This window comes from Vidua macroura, chromosome 13 (genome assembly GCF_024509145.1).
Source record: "Vidua macroura isolate BioBank_ID:100142 chromosome 13, ASM2450914v1, whole genome shotgun sequence".
NCBI lineage: Eukaryota > Metazoa > Chordata > Aves > Passeriformes > Viduidae > Vidua > Vidua macroura.
The window spans coordinates 5,004,421-5,025,582 of NC_071583.1; the positions used below are offsets into that span (position 1 = coordinate 5,004,421).

Genomic DNA, 21,162 nt, shown 5'->3' on the forward strand with positions numbered 1-21,162 from the left:
CTTCCAGTCTGTGAGGGAACGTGAGAGCAGGCTGACCTCATTTGCTTTTCAGATCTGGGTAAATTTATGCCTGGTGTGCTTAATTATTTGAAGCACTTCCAAGGCAGAGCCTCTTGTGTAGCTGGGTCAGTTGGCACTGGTGCCTCCCCATGTCCCCCGCTGGTCACCAGGGGAATGGGACAAACAAGTGGCACTTTGTTCTGGCTGAATACGTGCTGGTGTGTGATGGTGTCCAGAGCTCATCTTCCACACTCAGCAGAAAGAAAAAGCTCCATTTATAAAGGGGTGATGGGCTCTTCACTGTATTTACAATGTTTGATCAGGATCTGGGAGGCCAAAACCTATGGCTGCCCAAGAAAGCTGTGAAAGCAATCCTATAATTTGAGCATTCTTTTGGTTGGAATTGATGCTGTTTGCTCATGGTGTTCATTTTGGCCCTCTCTGTTGCAAGATGGTCCTCAACAGGACAGGGTGTGCAGAGACTTGGGCAGGAGTTAATGTGTGAGGAGTGGGCTTGGAGAGATCAACTTTCAGAAGGGAATTTTAAGCATGACTACTGTGGGGTCATGAGATCCAAAACAGGTAACCAAGGAGATGGGCAGTGAGATGCAGAGCAGGAGGAGGGAGATACAGAAATAATTAGCACTACAGAAACTGCCTGATCCATAGAAAATAGATATTCCAGCAGAAAAGCCACTTCAAAACCTGCAGTTTCCAGTTGCATTACTGGAAATGGAGGAATCTCCAGATTGCTGTTTTTTCTTCATCTCTTCTCATCCCTGAGCTTTTGCTGTTCAATAAGGAAACATATGATAATCCTTTGAGATTTTAATTATCACCAGCTGGCATAAACTCAATCCAGTCACGGAGGTTTTTTTGGATGGTACACTCAGCTGAAGGGCTCTGTGATGCAGATTGAGGACTTTCAGAAATATCATTTTCGTTTCAAGAATGCTGACAGCATTGGAGGTAGAAGCAGAATGTGCACTTCATGGTGTTCCCAAATGTGCCTGCCATGCCCTGAACATCCTTATCTCTGTGGTTCAGCGTTCCCCATCTGTACTGGGGTGATAAGAAGGTACAGCTTGTACCACGGAGCAAACAGAGCACAGAGACACAGCTGGGATTGGGGCAGTGCCCCCCTGTGCCCTCACCCTGAATCCATAGATCCTGCAGCTTCCTGCTTTCTACCAGGAGTGACTGGGAGCTGCCTTGCTGCCTCTCTTCAGAACCAGAACTGTCCTGCTTCTGAGGGCAAGTCAGCCACACCTGACCCTGGCTGAAAGAAACTGGAAGTGCAAATGAGGTCATTAGCTGAGGAAAATCACCTCAGGGTGCAGTGAAGGCTTTAGCAGGCTGAGGAAAGTCCACTCTGGGAAGGGTTGGTCTGGCAGCAGGTTGGGAAAGGATGAAGAGTGTGGGTCCTGCCCTCTGCTCTGCATTTCTGAAGAGAAACACTCAAGGGTAGTTAAAGTAAAATTTAGGAAAGCTGTTGGGGAAAAAAATATATCAGGTGAGATCAAGAGAAGGTGGAAATACCTGTGGCTCGTAAAGTTCATGGGGAAAGGTGAGTCATGGAAATGTATAACAGCTTTTCAAATGTCTGGGGCAGGCTGCTGGGCTGCCCCTTGGACAGGCTGCATGCCTGTGAAATGGGTAAATTATCTGCAGAGGCATTCTGGAGAGTGCTTTGAAATTAATTTGATGCAACACGCTGTAGGAATGTGAAATATTAAAGCAATTACTATTTAATGTATCACTTTTCTGAAGTCACAGCATAAACACTGCAAGCATTCCTAACACATGTGGCAGGTCCCAGCTTTACTACTCCCTGCCACGTGCTCTCTGCTGCTGCTGGGGACTTCTTCACATGTCCTACAAATCATCCATGCCAAAATGATCACCAGTGCAAAAGTCAGGGGATGGACCTTGAGGCTGTCAGGAGCCTCAAGAGCAGCATGGGAGAGATTGGTCTGGTTCTGACTGTCCTGTGTGGGCATCCAGCCCTCCTGCTGTGGAGGACAGGACATTGGGAAGCCCTGGGAGATCTGCATTGCTGAGGCACTGGTGGTCCAGGTCTTGGCTTGGCTGTAAAAAAGTTGTGTCTACTGCCTAGCATTTAGTGGGGGCATCTGGACCTGGAGCAAAGTTAAGGGTTCTTGTTGACATTTCTGCTCTCCTGGAAGGAAGGTGATCCTGCAGGACTGCCAGCAACCCCTGTCCTCCAGCGGAGTGTTGGACTGGCTTCCCCACCTGCAACATGTTTGGAGTGGCTTTTTCCAACCTGCAGAGGAGGGATGGGCTTCACTCCTGAAGCATTCAGGGTTTTCATCTCATTTGAAAAGTCATCAGATATCCAGGATCTATTGAACCAGGAGTTCCTGTTCCCTGTGTGCTGTCAGGCTGTGATTTCTGCTTGTTCCCTACTAAAAGGCAGGAAATTAAGTGCAGTAGCTCATAGTTCCTCTGTGCTATTTTATTGCTAGAGAACAAAACACTGAGGAAATAAAATTACTTGGGAGGAAGATGAAACCTATTCAAGAGAGTAACTCATGGTTTTGGTTCTTTTTTTAATTTTTAGGTTCTACATTGAAAGCATTTCCTTTCTCAAGGACAAAACTACAGTGGAGCTGTTTTTTCTGAATGCCAAGTCCTGTGTACACCAGGTAAGACTTGGAGCTCCTTGTGCATCTTTCTTCTATTGCTCCTCTGCCACATACTCAGTCCTGAGAAGTTGGTAGGAGCTGTGTCTGATTTCTGGAACTAATTGAAGTATTAAGATCTCAGCGTGCTGACTCTCTCCTTGCCTTGAGTGCTGATACTTCATGCACGTGAATGAGGCTGATGATGGTTTCCCAGTCCTGCTTTCACAGCCCTGCTGTGTGCTCAGTGCTCTACAATGAGTCTGAAATACTCAAAAGCTTTTAAGTTACTTGAAATCTGGGTTGTAACTTCCCAGGTAGGCTCTGCTCAGTGGCACATTTTCCTACACTCTGCATAGCAAACACCCAATGCAAGTGTCTCTTTACTGACTTTGAATCAAACTTGACTTAAGAAGAAAAGGCCTGTGAGGAAGGTCCTGTGGTGTGGATTTGGTCCCTAATTCCTTTTCTTCCTGCCTTAATTCAGTGAGATAGTAAAGTTACAGTAAATAGTAACAACAAATCCTATAAAGTAGCACTCAAAACCAGTTGTTGGAATATTTTCTGTATTTACTTTCTGGTTGAAAAGCTTTCACTGTTTTCTTAAAATATTCAGATTGGTAAAATATGTGTTTTTAAAAGGCACATCAGGATATGGTAATCAAAACCTTAAGGAATAAGGTTGATTTGCTGCAGGTACATCTTGGTCTGGAATAAGAGTGGCGTGACAGCCAACTTTGCCATGGCCCTGCACGCAGCTGCAGTTCAGTGAACTTTACTCTGATGCTTCTGGGATTTTCCAGTTAATGTCAAACTCTGGTGCCTTTTGTTTTCAGTCATCGTTCAAGTCTGAGAGGTTCACTTGGTTCTTACAATCTTTCCTTGGGAAACAATCCTGTACCACTGACTGGTGGAGGAGCTCAGTGTAGCCAGCCAAAGCTTTCCCCTTTAATATGCTTCAGATTTTGGAGGGTTCTTACTCAGGATCCAGTTATGAAAGCATATAGAAACCTCAAAGTGGTTGATGGCAGAGCTGTGACTGTGCTTTGTACAGGAATTGCTTTCTGGAAGAGTGAAGGAAATTGGTGCATTTTTACAACATGCTGAAGTTTGAAAGATGCTCAAAGAATTTGGGGCCTCACTGGTTATGGTTATTAAAAAGCAAGTCTCCATTTGACATATCTGCCACTTAAAATGAAGGGTCTTGGCAGCTTGTAGCCATCCTTAAACTGCTCCTTAACTGGAGCAGTTTAACAGCACAAATAATTTTGGAATTGGAAAATGGGTCTGGTTTTGGATGGAACGTGGAAAATGCCACTGCTATTGAAACAAACCCTACCCAATATTAACACATTTGGGTGCCAGTATATATGTTTATGTGTATATATAAAGCATATCAAAAAGAAAAGAAGATAAGCATAAAAAAAGAAGGCAGGCTGGCTCTTTTTTTTTTTCCCTATGCAAGGTGTGTGCTCTAATTGTAGCAACCCAAAGTGTGGCATCCCTGTTCCTGCAAGCAAAACTGCCAGAAGCAGGGAGTTTTGTTGTGTCCAGTTTCTGTGGGCAGCAGAGGGATGAGGATGAGGAGCATCACTTCCTTCTGAGAGAAGGATCTCTGGGCAGCACCAGGTGATTCAGCACCCAAGGAGTGCTGGGGAGCCCTGGCTCTGCCTGCAGCTCTCTCTGTCCTGGCAGTTTCACAGCCCAGCTCAAGCCTGTGGCTCCTTCAGCAGGAGCCAGTTCATCTACTCTCACGTAGCTTTTAACCTTCCAATTAACTCTTGTAAAAATACTCTGTTCTACGTGACAAACTTTGGTCTAGGTTTCAGGTAGTCCTGAAGGGCACGTGGGGCCAACCCTCACCTATAAGCCCCTGGGATGGGGACAGGAGGATGCACAAAGGTCCCTCAGATGTGCTCCCACAGCCTGGCCTCTCCCCTGGTGCTGCTGGCTCTTTTGTGGGGCAGGGAAGGAGCCAGGGGATGTCTGAGTGGGAGCATCCCCAGCTCCATGAGGCAAGTGGCTGATGCTCACTAATGACAGCCAGGAATGTTCCCTGGCATTTCTCAGTCATTAATCCAGCTCCTGGAGGTTAGACCTGCCTCAGCTTGGCTTTTTGGTTTTGCTTTTTTTTTCCCCCTTCCTTTCCTTTCCTTGCTGTATTCTTGGAGTGAGGAAACCCCAGTGTGTCAAAAAACAGGAGCCCACACCCAGCCCATGTGCTCAGGAGAGCTCCCCAGTGCACAGGCAGTGCCAGAGGATGCCCTGCCAGGGCAACATCCTAACCTGGATCTCTGCATGAAGCCTCTGCTCTGTGTGGGCCAGGAATGTGGTTTGGGATAGATGCTGCAATCCCTGGGGTGTGCTATCCCTGTGCGGATAAGATTGCTTAAAAGTCAGCTGTGTTTTTTTGCATTCACAAAGGTGTTTCCAAAGTTTTCACTGAGCTTTTACCCATAGGGGAAACCCAAATCCAGGGTGGTGCAAATACCTGATGCTTGAGTGCTCTTGTGACATTCCTGAGCACTGGCATGTGTTGACAGCACAGCACTCTGTGGGTACCTGTGCTCCCTTGGCTTCTGTCTTTAGAGGACAGTGATGTTTTTCTGAGCAAAGGAGGGGAGAGGGTGATGCTTCCCTGCATGTGCCATGGGCACACCAGTGCTCCTGCTGGCACGTGGGACACACCAGAGAGCCAGACAAAGGCTTGGGCAAAGCTCTGTGCCAGCCCTTCCCGTGGAGGGGATTTATCCTTGGCTTACAAGGTGCAGAGGCTGCATCAGAAATGTTATTTACAGTATTCTTTGAGATGTCTGTGTGTGAAATCCTGTAAGTGGCTGTATCTAATCAAAGAGAATGGAATCCCCCCTAAGGAAGGCCAGCACCTCTGGGGTCAGGCTGGAGCTGCTGAGCAGTGTGTGCTGGCCATCTTGTACCAGATGAATAAAAATGTAGGGTAAATACTATAGCATGTTACTATATTCTTAGTTACATAATATATTACAAAATATGATTATGGGTAATAAAAAATGAAATCAAAACCTGTGTGACAGCTCTGAAAAGGGTGAAGGCTTGCTTGGTGTTCTGCAGTGCACAGCCATGATTCTCCTCCTCACCTTTCAACCCCGCATTCCTTCCTGCAAATCTCTCTGCTCCTCTCTGCAAATCAGGTACTGATTCACCCTGCCAGGACTTGGAGGAATCTGGGGCTTGTGCATTTTGCAATCTCTGTAGACATTTTGGCAAGGAAGGGACAAGATAGACAATAAAATCTCAGCTGCCAAAAATATATTTCTTTCTACTCCCCACCCACTCCCCCACCTCTGTGCTCTTCTGTACAGTCAAAGCTCCTTTGTGCCTCTGGGACTTCTGCTGGCACGTGCCAGGTTGGTGCATCCTCTGTGACCTGTGCTGTTCTCTGTGCAGTCTCCTCTGCAAAGGAGACCCCTTTGTCTGAAGCACAAGAGGGCTGAGACCTCATTTTTACTTTTGTGAAGCCTCCTTTGCATGTGAACAGAACACAACATGTGCTGTTGCACTTGCAGAGCGCCCGGTGCCCCCTCAGTGCACAAACCTTGGCATCCAGCTGAGGCAGCAAATGCTGCCAGAGCTCTCACCCTGCCCTCCTGTCGTGTCAAGCTGCCCATTTTCCCCCTGGTCTGGTGCTGCAGTCCCCAGGCCCTCTCAGTGCTGTGTGGTCCCAGCAGCTGCCTGGCTCCTGCTCTCCAGCATCCACGCTCTTGGAGCTTGGAGAAGTCGCATCCATTGCCAGGAACAGCTTGGACCCCCGAGCAGGAGGTGGGAGCTGGTGATAATTATATATCCAGGTCTGTGGAAGTGCGTTCCAGTGACTTGCTTAAAAACTCGTTTGTCCACATGTATTTTGGGAGAATGCAAAGGCTGGAGTTGCTTTGTGTACATCTGAGCTCTTGTTTCTTACGTGCCTCTCTTTTCCAAGGCTTTGAGTATCGCTGCCTGAGAACCTTCAGTGGTGACAGCTTCAGTTTAAAAGCCTTCTCTCCCATCATTGACTTCAAGAACCTGGGTTAAGATGTATAGCTGTCTGAAACCCAGTGTAGAGCTGGAATTTAGGAGAGTGGCAGCCTGGTGCAGTGGTTGCCTCGAATGGATGTGTTTGCACAGGGGGCTCTGTAACGTGTTCAGTGTGTTATTGCACAGCCCATGACCATAGCTGGGATACTTTCAGGGAGGTGGGTCAGAACTGGTCACGCAAATGCTGGTGATAAATTTGGAAAGATAAACTAGTCTTTTCTTCTTTTGAAACAGCCAAGTTTGGAAAAATAACACCCTACTTGGCTAACAAAGCACTGTCAAGTTTATTATGCATTAGGGCTAACCTCCATATAGCTCTGCAGCCATACAGTTGAGTCTTTGCCAGGCCTTAAAATATGTTCTGTAAACTAAGATCTTGGTCAAGTTGGCTGTGTTCCCCATTTCCTTTGTATCTCTGGGTGTTGGGGGGGTTTATTTTAGTTCCCATTTGTTTCAAGGACTTGTAAGAATTGCTTTAAAAAAAGAAGAAAAAAAGGAAAAGTTAAAGGAAATGTAAGTTTTGAGAAGAGTCTGTGATAGCTCCATGAACAGCAATGCTTGTGAGCACTTGGCAGCCTGAAGACCAGTGCTTACCAAGAAGAGCTGTTGAAACAGACCCCTGGTGTGAGCATAAAGTCTGGCTGGTTCCCAGCTCATGGGGAGCAAAGTGGTCATATATCAGAGAGCTCTTGAAAGTTTTATAATGGATATTTCCTAATTCTCCCCCACCTCAAGGGAGAGGGGAACGTTCCCATGTAGCCTTGTAACATGGTCTGATCCTAGCCAAGGCTATTAAATACCCTCTGTCCATTGCCTGAGTTGGCTGTTCTGCTCCCAAAGACAGCATGTGTAAAGCTCAGGTTGAGGTTCAGCAGGACCAGCTGGCCTTTTGCTCCTCCAGGGCTGTTCTCTCCTGTGGATTCTGCCATGGCAGCCACCTCCATGGCCCAGCCTTCAGACAGCACGTCAGCAGATGAGGAGGATGGAGCCTGTGAGCAAAACATGACGGGGGGGGGGGGAAGGACCCCACGCTGATGTAGTTTGGCAGATCTCCATGGGGCCCCCCAGAGACCTCACATGGGGCTGTGCTGGTGGCTTCGGGCTGTGAGGGACTTGGCCATGGTGTGGGGACAGTCCAGGGCCTCCTCTGAGAGTGCTGAGGTCAATCCAAGTCCTGCTGTCAAGGGTGATGGTGCCCCAGGGACCTGTGAGGCTCTTGGGGAGGTGCAGGTTGTGTCCCAGCTGGGCTGGCCCATTGCCTGTGAAGATTCAGTTGATTTGCAGCCAGAGTTCTGTTCCTCACATCTCTGGATGTAGTCACCTCCTCCTGGGACTAACAACTGGGTTAATTGCCATGAAGAGTCCTGCACCTTTGATGTCCTGGCCACAGAGCAAAGATGCTGTGACAGCTCAGCCAGTTCTGTTGTTGTGTGTGTTGATATCTCACCATGATGGGGGGGGTAGGAAAGCAAAAGGCTGTGATTATATGTTAATGGTAATGACACTTGCTATGTAACCTGGCTTGCAAACCAGGGGAGTCTTTATGCCTTTCCCCATTCTCTGCTTTTACTCTTGTATTAATGAGGAAAAAGCAGCAGTAACTGTGTTCCTGCTGCAGTGCAGGCGAGTCCTGGAGTAGCTGCTCCTGTCCCTGAAGTTTCATCTAAGTGAAACTTGGCTGAGGCACAAAAGGCAAATGGATGAGAGTGGCTGGCAGAGACAGCAAAATAAAGGGCGTAACAGGGAAACCTGAAGCTGTCCCTTACCACGAGGCACTAACAGCTTTTATTTTTGAGCTGGGTTGTCCTGAGCCCCTGAGGTGGGAAGCAGCAGGTCTGGCCAGAGAGGTGCTGTGTCGGCCTCTGCACACGCACTGAGCTGTGTTTGGTCTCGGGCTGTGCTTCCTTGTGCTTGGTATGAAGGGCTGAGGGGTTCCATGCAGGAAATGGAAGACATCATGGACCATTTAAATGCTGTGAGGCCTTCTGAGCCACCCAGGCTGCAGGGCCCCATGGGGGAAATGCAGCACGGGTGGAAATCTGAAGTGCTCCTCTGAGGAAGGTCAGGAGGAGCAGACTGCCATTTGCTCCTATAGCAGCTCGTATTCTGCTGCTTTTGTGCTTTGCTTTACCTCCCTGAGGTGCTGGAGGCAGACGCTTGCTTTGCTGTGCTTTTTCCAGCTTGGAGTTTCTGTCCTTGGGAATTGAGTCCCAGTTCAGATGCTCAGCAAAGCCTGGGGCAGCTGATGCAGAAGGGAGTGGGATGGTGCCTCCAGTGCATTGCAGGGCAATGTGAGCAGCAGGTGACACCACCAGGGCTCCGATGTAGGAGTGAATGCTGGTAATTGGGACAGGCAGTTGAAAGCTGGAGGTTCTCAATGTGCTGCCAGTGTTTGTCTCTGTGCAGTAATTAATTCCCCAGCACAGCCACCCCGACAGGGCGAGTGACAGGATCTGCCTGACCTAGTTCCTCCTGCGCAGCTTGTGTGGTGTAACAGGTTGTGGCCAACACCCACTGCCCTCCCCAGCCTGTCAAAAAAAAAGCCTTAAACACTGAAAAGCTGCTAAGCTTTCTGCACTGCTGGGATGTGCCAGCCCATCTCTCTGGCTGCCAGGACACACAGCAGGGATGCTGCATCCCTGGTGGGAAGTCAGCTCGGTGCTGGATAAGGGCACAAGGGCGCTGGCACTGCTTTGTTCACTTGTGCTGGGTCCACACCCAGCTAATTGCCTGCCTTGGTTTGAACGTCTTGGAGACGTTTGGGTCCTTTCTTTCCCTCTGACTAATTGCACCCTTCTTTCAGATTTTTTTTAATCACCTTTCGGTAATCACTGGTAATTATATTCGGTCTTGTGGTTGTCTCGAGGCTATTCAATCATAGTGTGTGCATATTTGGGAGTGTCTTTGGCTAATACAAATTTTGAAGGAATTAGTTTGAGGGAACAAGCGTGTTGGTATCTCAGCTCTCAAATCTGCAGGTGAAATGATTTTGTTGTCAGCCTTTAACCTCTGGAGGTTACATGTGGTTTGAACAAACCATGTCCACTTTCACTTCTTGCTCTGGCTTTAAAGAGTTAAACATGACAGTTCCTGTGTGTGCTTATTTTTTTAAATCTGCTTTAGTCTGAGTTTACAGCCTAAAGATTTGCTTAACACAGTTAATGCTCATCTGACTATCATCACTCTTGATCTGAGTTTTCATCAGGATTTCAGACTTGTATCTCTATGGCAGTAAATTCTAGTGTTGTTGCTGTGTCTAATGAGGGTTCACTCCTCTATTCATGACCAAGCTTGTGATTTTTATCACATTCTATGTCTGTGCAGCAAGAATTGAGCTCCTATCTGAACTGGGGGCTAAATTGTGCCCATGGGCACAGAAGGTTGAGTTGGTCTTAACCAGATGCTGAGATAGAGACCTACTCCTGCTCTACAGTAATTGCCAACCAGTTTGGACACCTGCTGCAGCCTTTTATTACTCTGATGTTTATCAGGATGACAAAAGCCACCGCCTGAATCTGCTGGACCGAGTTCAGTGTTTAGATAAGCCACTGGTCTTCTGGCTGAATCTATCTCACTGGTTAAAATGATGGGCCCCTGTGCAAACTCTAATTGAAAAATATCAGTTTCATCCCCTCCCTGGAGCTGCAGTCACCAGTCTGTTTAAACTCATTTACATCTCAAATGTAGAAGACTCAGATTCCATTATCTGAATGACATACATCTACTTAACCTCGTGCTGGTGACCTTGTTCCCACTTGGGATAAATCTAGGAAAACCTTCCACCTTCATCTTCAACATGTGGCCGTGGGAGCACTGGCTGCCCTGGCTCTCAGGGCCCCCCATTTGCTCACTGAAGTCTCTGCTTGAATTACCCTGGCAATGGCAGGCAATGCAAATTAACCTTCTTACAGTCATTTTCCTCATCTATTTTTGAAATCTGACCTTGCTGATAAAGCAATACTAAGACAGACACCCCCATCTGCTAACTTCCAGGCTGAAGGATGATTATAAAATCAAAATATTGCCTGAGTGAGTGGGAAGAGTCACGGTCCTGCACTCCAGAATGACACATATCACTGTCTGGATTTGTGTCAAGCCAAGGGCTGTCCAAACTCCATGACAGCCCAGGGCAGAGCTGGATTACATTACAGCAATGGCCAATTGGCGAGCCAGATGGCAAATAATGTTATATTATGATGAAAAAGTACTTTCAGGCTCAGAGGGAATTGTCCAAGACACTGTCACTTGGAGAGCATTAGCTTGTCAAATACAGGCTGAGCTGGGCTTTGGCATCCTTTGCTTCAAATCCTTGCTCTGCTGCTTAGCTACTGCAGGACTTCAGGGCAGTCCCTTCACTTCCCTGCACCTTTTTTTCCTGTGATTTTTAGTCCCTTTAAAGGGTGGGTTGTTCTTCAGGTTGGTTGTTTTTTTTGTTTTTTTTCTCCTGAGCCTTGCTTAGAGTGGCCCCAGTCTCCTGCCACTGTTACTGTGTGGTGACAGGGGACAATAACTAGGGCTGGTCCACCCTGTTCTGAGGTTTGCAGCAGCTGGAGAGACACGATGGCAGCCCTGCTCCTGGGGTGATCTGTTTGTCCCCTTTGCTTGGTCAAGACACCTGCAACATCTTCAAGAGTTCAAGTTGGGGAGGACTCTCTTCACTCTTTACAACTTCTAAGCAAATGCATTTGAAACTGAGGGCCCTGGCACAGCAAATGCCTCTCTGAAAGCAAAGTGAAACTTCCTCACCTGGAGAAGCCAGTCCCTCTTCATGCTCTCTCTGGTCTTCTAAAACCCTAAATGAAGTGGTTTGTGGGATCACTGTTAACACTTGTGGCCGTGCCATAGCAAACAGTAAAGTGACCGGAGTTTCTTAAGGCCAGTATCTAGGAAAAAGCAAATAAACACAGAAGAGCAGCCTTGTAATTACTATTGCTAATTAGTTAATGGCTGTGAGGTGCTTTGAAGATGAAAAGTGAGGAGGTGCTTGGTTATTAAGTCCCAAACACCCTTGTAAGGCCAGCAGCAGCCCTTGCTGGGGGTCAGCAGAGACTCTGCTGCAGCAGCTTATCGAGTGCTGCTGAGCTTATCTGGGAGCCAGCAATAAATCGAGAGGGCTTTGCAGAGTTAAATCGCCTTGAGTTTCTTGTAGGCTTAAAAGGCAATGAGCCCCATGTAGCTGACTCTGCCTTGGGGCAGGGCAGTGGTCTTGGTGAGCTTTCAAGGCCCCTTCTGTCCCTGTTTTCCCTGATTTTGTGGTCCAGGGGCAGCTTTGCTGAGCCAGATCTCACCTTTCCTGCTGAGCTGAGGTTCCCTGTGATGGCATTTTCTCATATCTGAGTTCTTTGTCTGCTGGTGAAGGACACCATGGTGCTGGGGTGACCTATCTCCTGTAATCCTCTCACCACCACAGCTGGCATCAGAGGTTGCTTGGGCAGATGCAATTTAAGCTTTCAAAAAGCCAGCTCAGATGTGCATGACAAAGACTAACCTGATACAGACCTGGAAGTAACAAAGTGCCTTAAAATTGCACCTATGTGAAGAGCTTTTGGGCTACAATCTTGCCTCTTTTCTTAAGCACCAACATGAAAGAGATCTGAAGGAAGGATGCACTTCAAGCTATTTTTTTTTTCTCTTAACTTGTGATGCACCCCTCCTCTTCTTCTAATAAAATATGTCTGGGAATGCTTTGGGGGCTGCTCCTGCGTAGCTGGTGCCACACCTGTTGGGAAGGGGAAATTCCTCTTGGTCTGCCTGTCAGGGAAGCCTGGGGGAGTGCTGCTGCTGGAATGTTTTATTGACAAAGCTGGCAAAAACACTTCCTTTCCATGAAAATTGAATTATTTGTTTGTTCAACTTTTGAATTTAGTCTCTGTGGGCCAGACCTGCAGCTGTGGTAAATTAGCTCAGCTCCAGATGTGCCCTAATATATCTTGAGATGTCATTTCCCTGTATCTGTATGTAATTCTGTAGATCTTGTTGCTGCCCTGGTTTTGGCATTATTTCAGCTTTCGGTCTGCTTTGTCTCCTCATTCAGCCAACAGATCCTGGGGACTAAAGATGTGTTGGGATCTCGGTGACATGAGGCAGGCATCATGTCCACTATCTGCATTTGCAGAAGGTCAATAAGAAAAATCTGTGTTTCTGGACTGCTCCATAGTTTTGGGCTTTGCCCACTGTTTGCAGGATGCAGGAGTAAAAGAGTGCATCTCCTTTACTCTTCCAGTGTCACTGCTGGTCCCAGAGTAGAACCAAGGCCAGGGGTTTTCCTGGTAAGAAACTAACCTGGAAAGTTTGTACTTAAGCTTGTAAGCCGGTGAAAGAAAAAGGATCCTCATGTAGTTTTGATGCTTTGGCACCTCTGAAGTTTCTGAGTACATGGTGCTGTCAAAACAGGGCTGGTTTTGGGGTGGGCTCAAGGCACAGGAGATTTTCAGCATGGGGTCCATGCAGTTTCTCTGAACATTGCTCTAGAGCTCTAGTGGAGTTGGAAGAAAAGAAAGCTGTAGGATGCAGACTGAGCAGGACAAAGGACTCAGTTATGCTGTCCTTGTGATTAATCAGTATGGCTGGTTTAGCATCAGGGGGCTGTGTACCACAATGACAACAAACAAGGAATGGCCCTAAAACTGTAAGCAATCAAACTCTTTATGGAGAGATGGATGTAATTCCTTGGCACTCTCTTGGCTGGGACAGATGGATAGATGCACCCAAGCTCAGGTTCTGTGCTCTGGAGAGCACAGAAATGAGCTGGGAAATACCTTTTCTTGTAGGTGGTGTCAGGGGTTCAGATCTTGTCAAATACTGCTACTTGTGGAGCTGATACGTGCTCCTGGGTGCCATCCAACCATGTATCTGCCATGCCCCATCCCTGCAAGTGTTGAATGCCAGGGCATGGAGTAACCTGGTCTGGTGGAAGGTGTCCGTGCCCAGGGCAGGGGGCTCGGGACGAGACGGTTGTTAAGGTCCCAACCAGTCTGTGATTCCAACCCAAACCAGTCTCTGATTCTGTGCCCTGAGGAGGGGCGGGTGTGCTTCCAGCCATTAAAATCCCTTCGCTGCTGCATGGCAAAGGCTGGCAGCGTGCCGGGACCGCGTCCCGGTGAGCTCGGGCGCAGTAACGCGGAGCAGCATCCCGCGAAACGCAGCAGCAGCAGCAGCCGGATTTGTAAAGCAAGCAGGCGGAGGGCAGGGCTCGGGGCGGGGAGGACGGGCCGTGTCGCGGTGTGCGCGGTGGCGGCGGGGGGACGCGGGGCGGGCAGCGCCGGTCCGGCAGCGAGAGCCGGCGCCGCCTCTCCCGGTGCCCCCTCCCCGCCTTCCCCGCGGCCGGCCCGGCTCACGCTCTGCTCTCTCCGGCACAGGGGCAGATCGAGGTGGACAGCGAGACCGTCTTCAAGTTGGCCGCCCTGGTGCTCCAGGTGAGTGTCCCCCCCCGGCTGGGTTTGGCTCAGCGCGCTCCCCTTCCCGGCGTTTTTTCCGCGCTCCGTACGGGCGAGCCCCCGCGGGGTTGTTTATGGTCTCCGCGGCTGCGGAGCGGAGGGGAAGCTGGAACACATAGGAGTTCTTTTTCTCACAGGCAAGTAAGAGAAATATTTATTTGAGGAGTTCAAAATTGAAAGAGTAAAAGCTAATCAAGGGAAGTCATTTATCTGGGCAGGTTTCCATTCAATTTATCACTTACCCTAATTTAAATACATTCCAGAGATCTGGGAAGAAAAGTGTAAATATTGTAGCTAAATCAGCTATATTATGCTTGTGAATCTCCTTTTCCAAGCATATGGTTTTGATACCTCGGTTATGTTAAAATATACAGTGTCAGTTTCCCCTCTCATTAATCTAGTTTTGTTCTACTGAGACTTAAACTCCAGTTATTTACCACTTTCTGTGAAATAAAATTCTACCTTTAAAAAATTGGGGATTTCCCCCTTGCATTGTCATTGACAAAGTGCCACAGCAAAGCTGCAGCAGCAGCTTGATCTGCCTGAACAGTTGTTTTCATCTCGAGTGAGCACAATTCCTCCCAACTGCTGACCTGACTGTACAGCCAACCTTTGCCTGGATGGGAGAGGAGGGAGAATTGTATTTCACTTCTTGTGCAGTAAAAGCGACATTTGATTTGCAATGTGAAACTCATCCCCGTTTTGGAAGCAGTTTTATTTGTGCTGTGGGTGGATTGTCTACAGCTGGGAGCATGAGGGAGGGGCCAAGTCCAGCTCTTGAGCACATGCAGGCAGGCTCCGTGTTTTGCAGGGAGTGTGGTGGGGGTCAGGATCTGCCTGCAGGGCTGTGGGAGTGGGGAAGTGAACAATGCTGGGAAAATCGAGGGTTTTGAAGAGATCATGTTTTAATTCTGTCACTGTTTTTCAATTGTAGGAAGCTAAAGGGGACTATTCCAGGTAATAACATTTTCCTTTCTAATACTGGTGTGTGCTTGATGGATGTGTTTTTCTGTGTTGGCATTGTATTGCAAACAATCACAAATGGGGGGTAAAGTCCAGCTGCGAGCAGTGCCCGGAGAAAGTGAAAAGTGCTGCTGGGCTGGATAAAATCTGAGTCTGCAGGGTGAGTAATGCCTTTTGTGAGCAAGCTCTGAGTCAAAACAGTGTTTCAGGCCACCACTCTTTGCTCCCCTCCCAAGTGTGGGTGCTGCAGTGGGAGAAGGGGAAAGCTCCCACACTTCCCTGCTGGGAAGACCTCTGCTTTGCCAGACTTTTGCCAAGCAAACCATTGCCTGTGCTTCTGCTGACCTGTGTTTGGGTCCATGTGGGTGACCTTGCCCGCAGCCCTGCCCGTGCAGTGGCAGCATGTGCAGGGATGCCGTCAGCTGCCCCGGGGATCAATGAGCCATGTTCTCCTGCAGCTGCCCTGGGGCCTCTCCCTCCCCACACTTGACCCAACAGTTGTGTTGTGGCTGATGTGCCCCTTGCTCCGCTTGAGCTGTTTAAAGCTGCATCATCAGGTCTGCCTTCCCCTTGGAGGTGCTGCTTACGCAGCTCTGATTGTGATAAGGAGCTGAGGGGAGCAGGTGGGTTCACCTGGACCTGCTGGAGCCATGGGGAAAGACCTTCCATTAGAAACAGCTCACTAAGCAAATAGAGATTCAGAAGATCGGCTTTGGTCACGTTAATATTTTACTGCTTGCTGAGTTTCCATATGGGAGGAGAGGTGTGTTTTATGCTTTAGCTACAACAGCTTTGGAGAGCGTTCAGTACAGACCTGTCTGCCCAAATGCAGGGAGCAAGTCACGTTTGACTGCCAGAGTGACTCTGCTTTCCCTTGAGAGGGCAGTTGTCAAGTAAATGCCAGTGCCAGTCCCTAGACCCCTTCCCTTCAAAGGCCTGTCCGTTCTCTGCCAAAGGACACGCTCTGTGAAGTCCATCAAACCTCCTCCTCCTGTTTGCTGGCATGCTGTCACACCTGCAGGGAGAAAAAGATGTCTTTGATCAGCTAGGTGGTTTGGCTGTGCACACCATTTCTGTTCCTGTTCATGCTGTAGAGCTGCTTTGTGCTCCCCAGTATACTGCTCATACCTGTAGTATGCTGCATTTTTCTCTAGAAAGACCCCTTATCTTGCCTGATCTCTACAGGGATGTCCTAAGCTTAGCTCAGTTAGGCACAGATAACCAGAAAATCACTGCTGACTCCACAATAAGTAACTTGTTAAGCTGTAGCAACTGGTGGCACCATTTTCTTGATCCTCAAGAACAGGGGTTTATGTTAGAAACCACCTTAGTGGTGCAAAGCTCACTTATGTGGCTTAAACTTAACACAGCCTCCTTATCATTTGCCATAAATAGGTTTGTAAGTATGGCTTCACAAGCCCAAGAACCGTGTCTGTGGTTGTCTTCCATGCTTCCCTGGACACGTTGCAAGGAGTGGATGGCCCGTGATTACCTTCAGAAGTATTTAAAGAAAATTGTAGGGAAGAGTACTCTGCTACAAGAGTGATTTCCAAATGCAGCTCTTCCCCTAAGAGTTGCATGGAAATAGCTGCAGCAATTGTTTCCTCTGTTAAACTGAACATATGTTATGCCCCGTGGCAGATGAACACAGCCAGCTGTCCCAGGCCCTGTGAGCACACCAGGAGTGAAGGAATTCCATGTCACATATCACAAGTGGTCCTTTGGGCCAGTGCTGATAAAGCACTGGCTTAATTGCCAGCATATCTTAATGATGAAGAACTGGCTTCTGCTGTACAGACTGTGTCCCTGCAGCAGTGCTCCTGTGCAGTGGGATTTGCCTCCCTTTGCAGTGCCTTGAGTTTAGTGTGTTCTCTGCTCACTGTCATTTGGACATTCTGCTTTGAATCACCTTTTGGAATGTGGTTCTTGCACCACCTCTGCTTCCGTGAGAATGTGCAGGTTGATTTTTTTGATAATGGATTAGTGCTGAATGAACGTGGGTAAATACAGGAATTGCCTGAAGTCCTGGAGATTAGCTCTGTGGAAGTGAGGATTGGGCCAGTCCAGGCAATGCTGGGGATCTCTTCCTGTCTGATTTTTCACACACATCCCATAGGCAGCTTTTCCATGGGGACACATCCTGTGGTGGGGTCACCATGTGGCATTCCCACTGACGTCAGCTCCGTACCAGGGCCCGGACACGGCAGACTCCCATGGTTCTTCAGGAACCTCTTTCCCAATCCACTGCTCAAATTCTCAGATAACACCCTGATGGCAGGGAGCAGCAGCCTGCTGAGAAACACCCTCCCCTGCCCCATGCTGAGTGGGTGAGCGCATTCCTTGGAAATCTGTTTCTTTTCAGTGAGCAAACCTGACACGTGGGCGCTTGGAGAAAGTAAAAAACTTTTGATTTCTACCCCACAAAGGTCACTCTGGAGGGGCTTCATACTCTGGTAGCACTGGCAGCATGGGAATACCAGGGACTTTGGGGTTTGGTCCTTGCAGGTGCTTTGCAGTAGGACCCCAAGGTCCTGAGCTGGGATCTTAGAGGACAGGGGTTTTTCACAGAATCATGGAATGGTTTGGGTTGGAAGAGATCTTAAGGATAATTTCGTTTGTGCCTTATTATTTGGGGAGAGACTTTATGTAAGATGATGCGCTCAAGTCCCACTTTGAGAGGACCCTGGTTTTGAAGACATCTTCGTAAAACTAAAGTGCATGCTTCAAAATTGCACCTGCAACATGTCCTCATTTGGCCAACTCTAGATTCTCAAAGGCAGCCTCACCTGGCTTTGGGACACAGGAGGAATGAGGAACAGAGGTGGCAGCAGGCCACCATGTACCCATTTCCTTTTCCTGTTTACCCAGCTGGTGATCCCAGCCAAGATAATTCCCTGCTGTGTGTGATGAAGAGGATGTCACTGGGATGCTCGGTGAGCTATCCCTCTCCCCACTACCTGGGATGGTGTCAGGGCTGCCCTGAGCAGAGCAGGACAGTCCTGCAGCTCTGCTGTCCCCAGGAAGGCTGGGATGCTGCAGATTCCTGCCCCTCTGCCTTCCTGTGCAGCGCTGGGCACGCTTTGCTCAAGAGGAAGGATGTAACACTGGCTCATGTTTGCTTTTCACGACTCATCCGTGGTTTCCAGTTGACTGCTCGTGTGTTCAAGCTGAGGTCCCAGCACTTTTTACCCAGCTCCTGCAACAGGAACCCCAAGCAAGCATTAGTCATTGATTGGTGTTTTGAAACTCTGCGTGAGTTAATTGCGTTTCTCCACTCTCCTATTTGCAAATGAAACAGAAAAATCTGCAAGCCTGGTTTTATGAAATCTTGGTTTTTAAACTCTATGCAAAGGTTTTAGAAAGACAGTGTGATTCAAATTGCAACTTTTTGCCTGGCTCAGATTTGGGGGAAAAATGTACATATTCTGTTAATTTTAGGAATTCTATTTGAATTTTAAAGAGACAATGTTTTGGCAGTCTGTTAATTATTCATCTTGTAGATGTGCAACATATAAAGTCTGGCCTCCTTGGGAAATAAATGATTTAGCTGTATTTAGTTGACAAATTAAGCATCTGCCCTCAAAAATGCTGTAAAATATTATATACTTTTATTTTTCTTTGTAGCCTGATGGGAGAGACATTTTATGACTGAGAAGTTCTAAATGCTGTTCTAGCACTGGAAAAATGTTTATCAAAATCAGATTAGCTACAGGGACTATATAAGGAAAGCAACTTGGGAAAAAAAAAAAAAAAGTTTATTTTCTGACTGGTAATCTTGGGCTGTATTTTCCCAGTACCATTTCCAGGACTGAAACCCAGCCGTGCTCCCTGGAAGTTAATTAAATTGCTGGAGGAGGGATTCTATTTTCTTTAAATAGCTGACGCATTCGTTTTTGATTCTGGCCTGTGGGCTGCAAAGATAACTCCCGACTGGTATAACATAACACAGACAAAATAATGAATTCCTGATAGCTGACATGTGCGAGGCACCGGGGTTTATCGTTATGGGGGTGATAAAGGCAGTTTGTAAAAGGGAAAGGTTTGGGAGAGAGATAGCCCTGCAACTGGGGCTATGGAGTAATTGTTTCAGAAACTCCTGGATTTTAAAATCCTGCTTGGAAAAAAGTGAAGTTCTTGATCTAGGTGCAGAAACTAGTATTAACAATTTGCTCTTAATTAAGAGTGAGTGCTCAGAGTGAGATTTTTGGGTAGTGTTTCGTTGGGAAGCTGAATATTTTGCCAGGCAAACTGGAAGATCTCTTGGTAGAAAAGAATGTGGGAAAGATAACATGGGCAGTGCAAGAAAATAGCTGTTGGAAAGTTAATAATTGTCTGATAGCAAAGCACCTGCTCGCTCTACCGCTAACCCCAAGATTAAAGTACCCTCAGGAACAGGACACACCTGAGGTCTGTTGGAGGTGGCTTGTCCAGCCTGTTTCTGGGAATTTTGCCAGGAAAATTCCTGGTGTGGCCACACCCAGGACTGTGGTTGGAGTGGGAAGACAAGTTTGGGGATGAGTTACAAGGGGACATCTCATCTGGCAGCCAAAGATCAGAGCTCGTTCTGGATCCTGTTCAGCCCCAGCTATTTCCTCACACCTGTGTCAGTGGGTGATACAAAAGAGCTGGTGGGTCAGCAGGGGATTCGCTCTCAGGACATCTGTCTGGTGCCTGAGCAGCACTGTGGTTTAGTTTCTGATGTTCTTTTCCATGCAAATGCACTTTTTAAATGCCCGTGCCCTGATACCCTCAGCCTTTTTGCAGTCTGCCCCCAGCTCCCCGTGGGCTGTGTCTCCCTGGCTGTAATTCAGTGCTCAGCCCTGGCGCTGCCTTGTGTCCCTTGTGCCCCTGGCCCTTGTTTGCCAAGTGACTCATTGTGTGCTTTGCCTTTCAGCTGTGACTCCCAGCACTTTTTCTTTAAATACCTGGTGAGGCACTGGCTCTGAACCATTAACTCTCTCTCTGTCAAACCCAGCGATGTGCTTTCCTCAGCTCCCTCTTTTTCAATAAACAGCTAATTTAGGACAAGACAGCAAAGATCTGCTTACTCAGAGCCTGTTAGTTGAGGGGGTTGATTATTTATTTTGCTTTATTTGGGAGCATGTGATAAACCAAGGTAGTAAATAAGCAAGATTAGGGAAAGTCATGTTTCATATCTATTTCATACAATGATGATGATCACCCTACTGACAGGTATCTGATACCCACTTTCCCAAGAGCTTAATTGAATTTTATACCCTCTTCAGAGAAAGCTGGTTGAAGACTGCAGTAATTTTTCTCTAGCAGGGTGAAAATTTTGCTTTCCTTGGTGAATCCATGCAGGTCTGCCATGAAGAGCAGGAGCTGAGGGAAGGCAGTAGGCAGAGGGGAGCCAGGCAGGGAACTGCTGAGCTCCATCTCCCTGAGCACTGAGGCAGCAATTATAAGATGAAAATGTTGTTTTCTCATGGTGTTTTATTTTTCACGTAAACCAGGTGCAAATACAAAGAAAAAGTACTTAAGATGCCATTTCTTGTATAGACTTTTCATAGCAACAGGGTTTTTTCCACTGGTGCTACTTGTAGATTCATCCAATTCATGGCAGACTAAAGCATATACAGTCTGCAATGACGTAATTATAATGGTTTTTTACTATTTCCCATTTTAAAGCAGTTCTGTAAGGGCCGTCAGGGAATTTGTATAGAATGCTTATTATGGAGCAGATTAATTAGGTGAAAGCACTGTGGGTGGAAATGAGCAAAAAGGATTAGATGAAGAGGGAAAAAAAAAGGATGTTTGCAGTAATTTAACAGCCTGATCTCATGGGATTTACTACTTGTATATAGCAATGTAACTCTTAATATTCACACATAATTATGGCAGTTTGGTAAGGAACAGTAATTTTTAGATTTCATATGTGCGATGTTTGTACAGTTTCCATAGGGGCAGAAAAGGGGTTACTGTGTTTTGTCCTCTTTAATAGCCCCTCCACAGTACTTTCTTTTCTTTTCTTTGTTTCGTTTTGTTTTTGTTTTTTTTTTTTTAATGGTTTTTAACTCAGAGAGCAGAGCTAGAGTGGGTACAACCCA

At 47.4% G+C, this 21,162-nt stretch overlaps 1 protein-coding gene across 1 annotated transcript in view; it reads left to right on the forward strand.

Moving 5' to 3' along the window:
* FRMD4B (FERM domain containing 4B) overlaps positions 1–21,162 on the forward strand; it is a 124,707-nt gene that overhangs the window by 69,348 nt on the left and 34,197 nt on the right. The window contains exons 5-7 of the mRNA XM_053989626.1: positions 2,582–2,666; positions 14,054–14,110; positions 15,066–15,088. Of these exons, the coding sequence (XP_053845601.1) occupies positions 2,582–2,666; positions 14,054–14,110; positions 15,066–15,088 (165 nt within the window). The remainder of the gene's footprint in view (positions 1–2,581; positions 2,667–14,053; positions 14,111–15,065; positions 15,089–21,162) is intronic.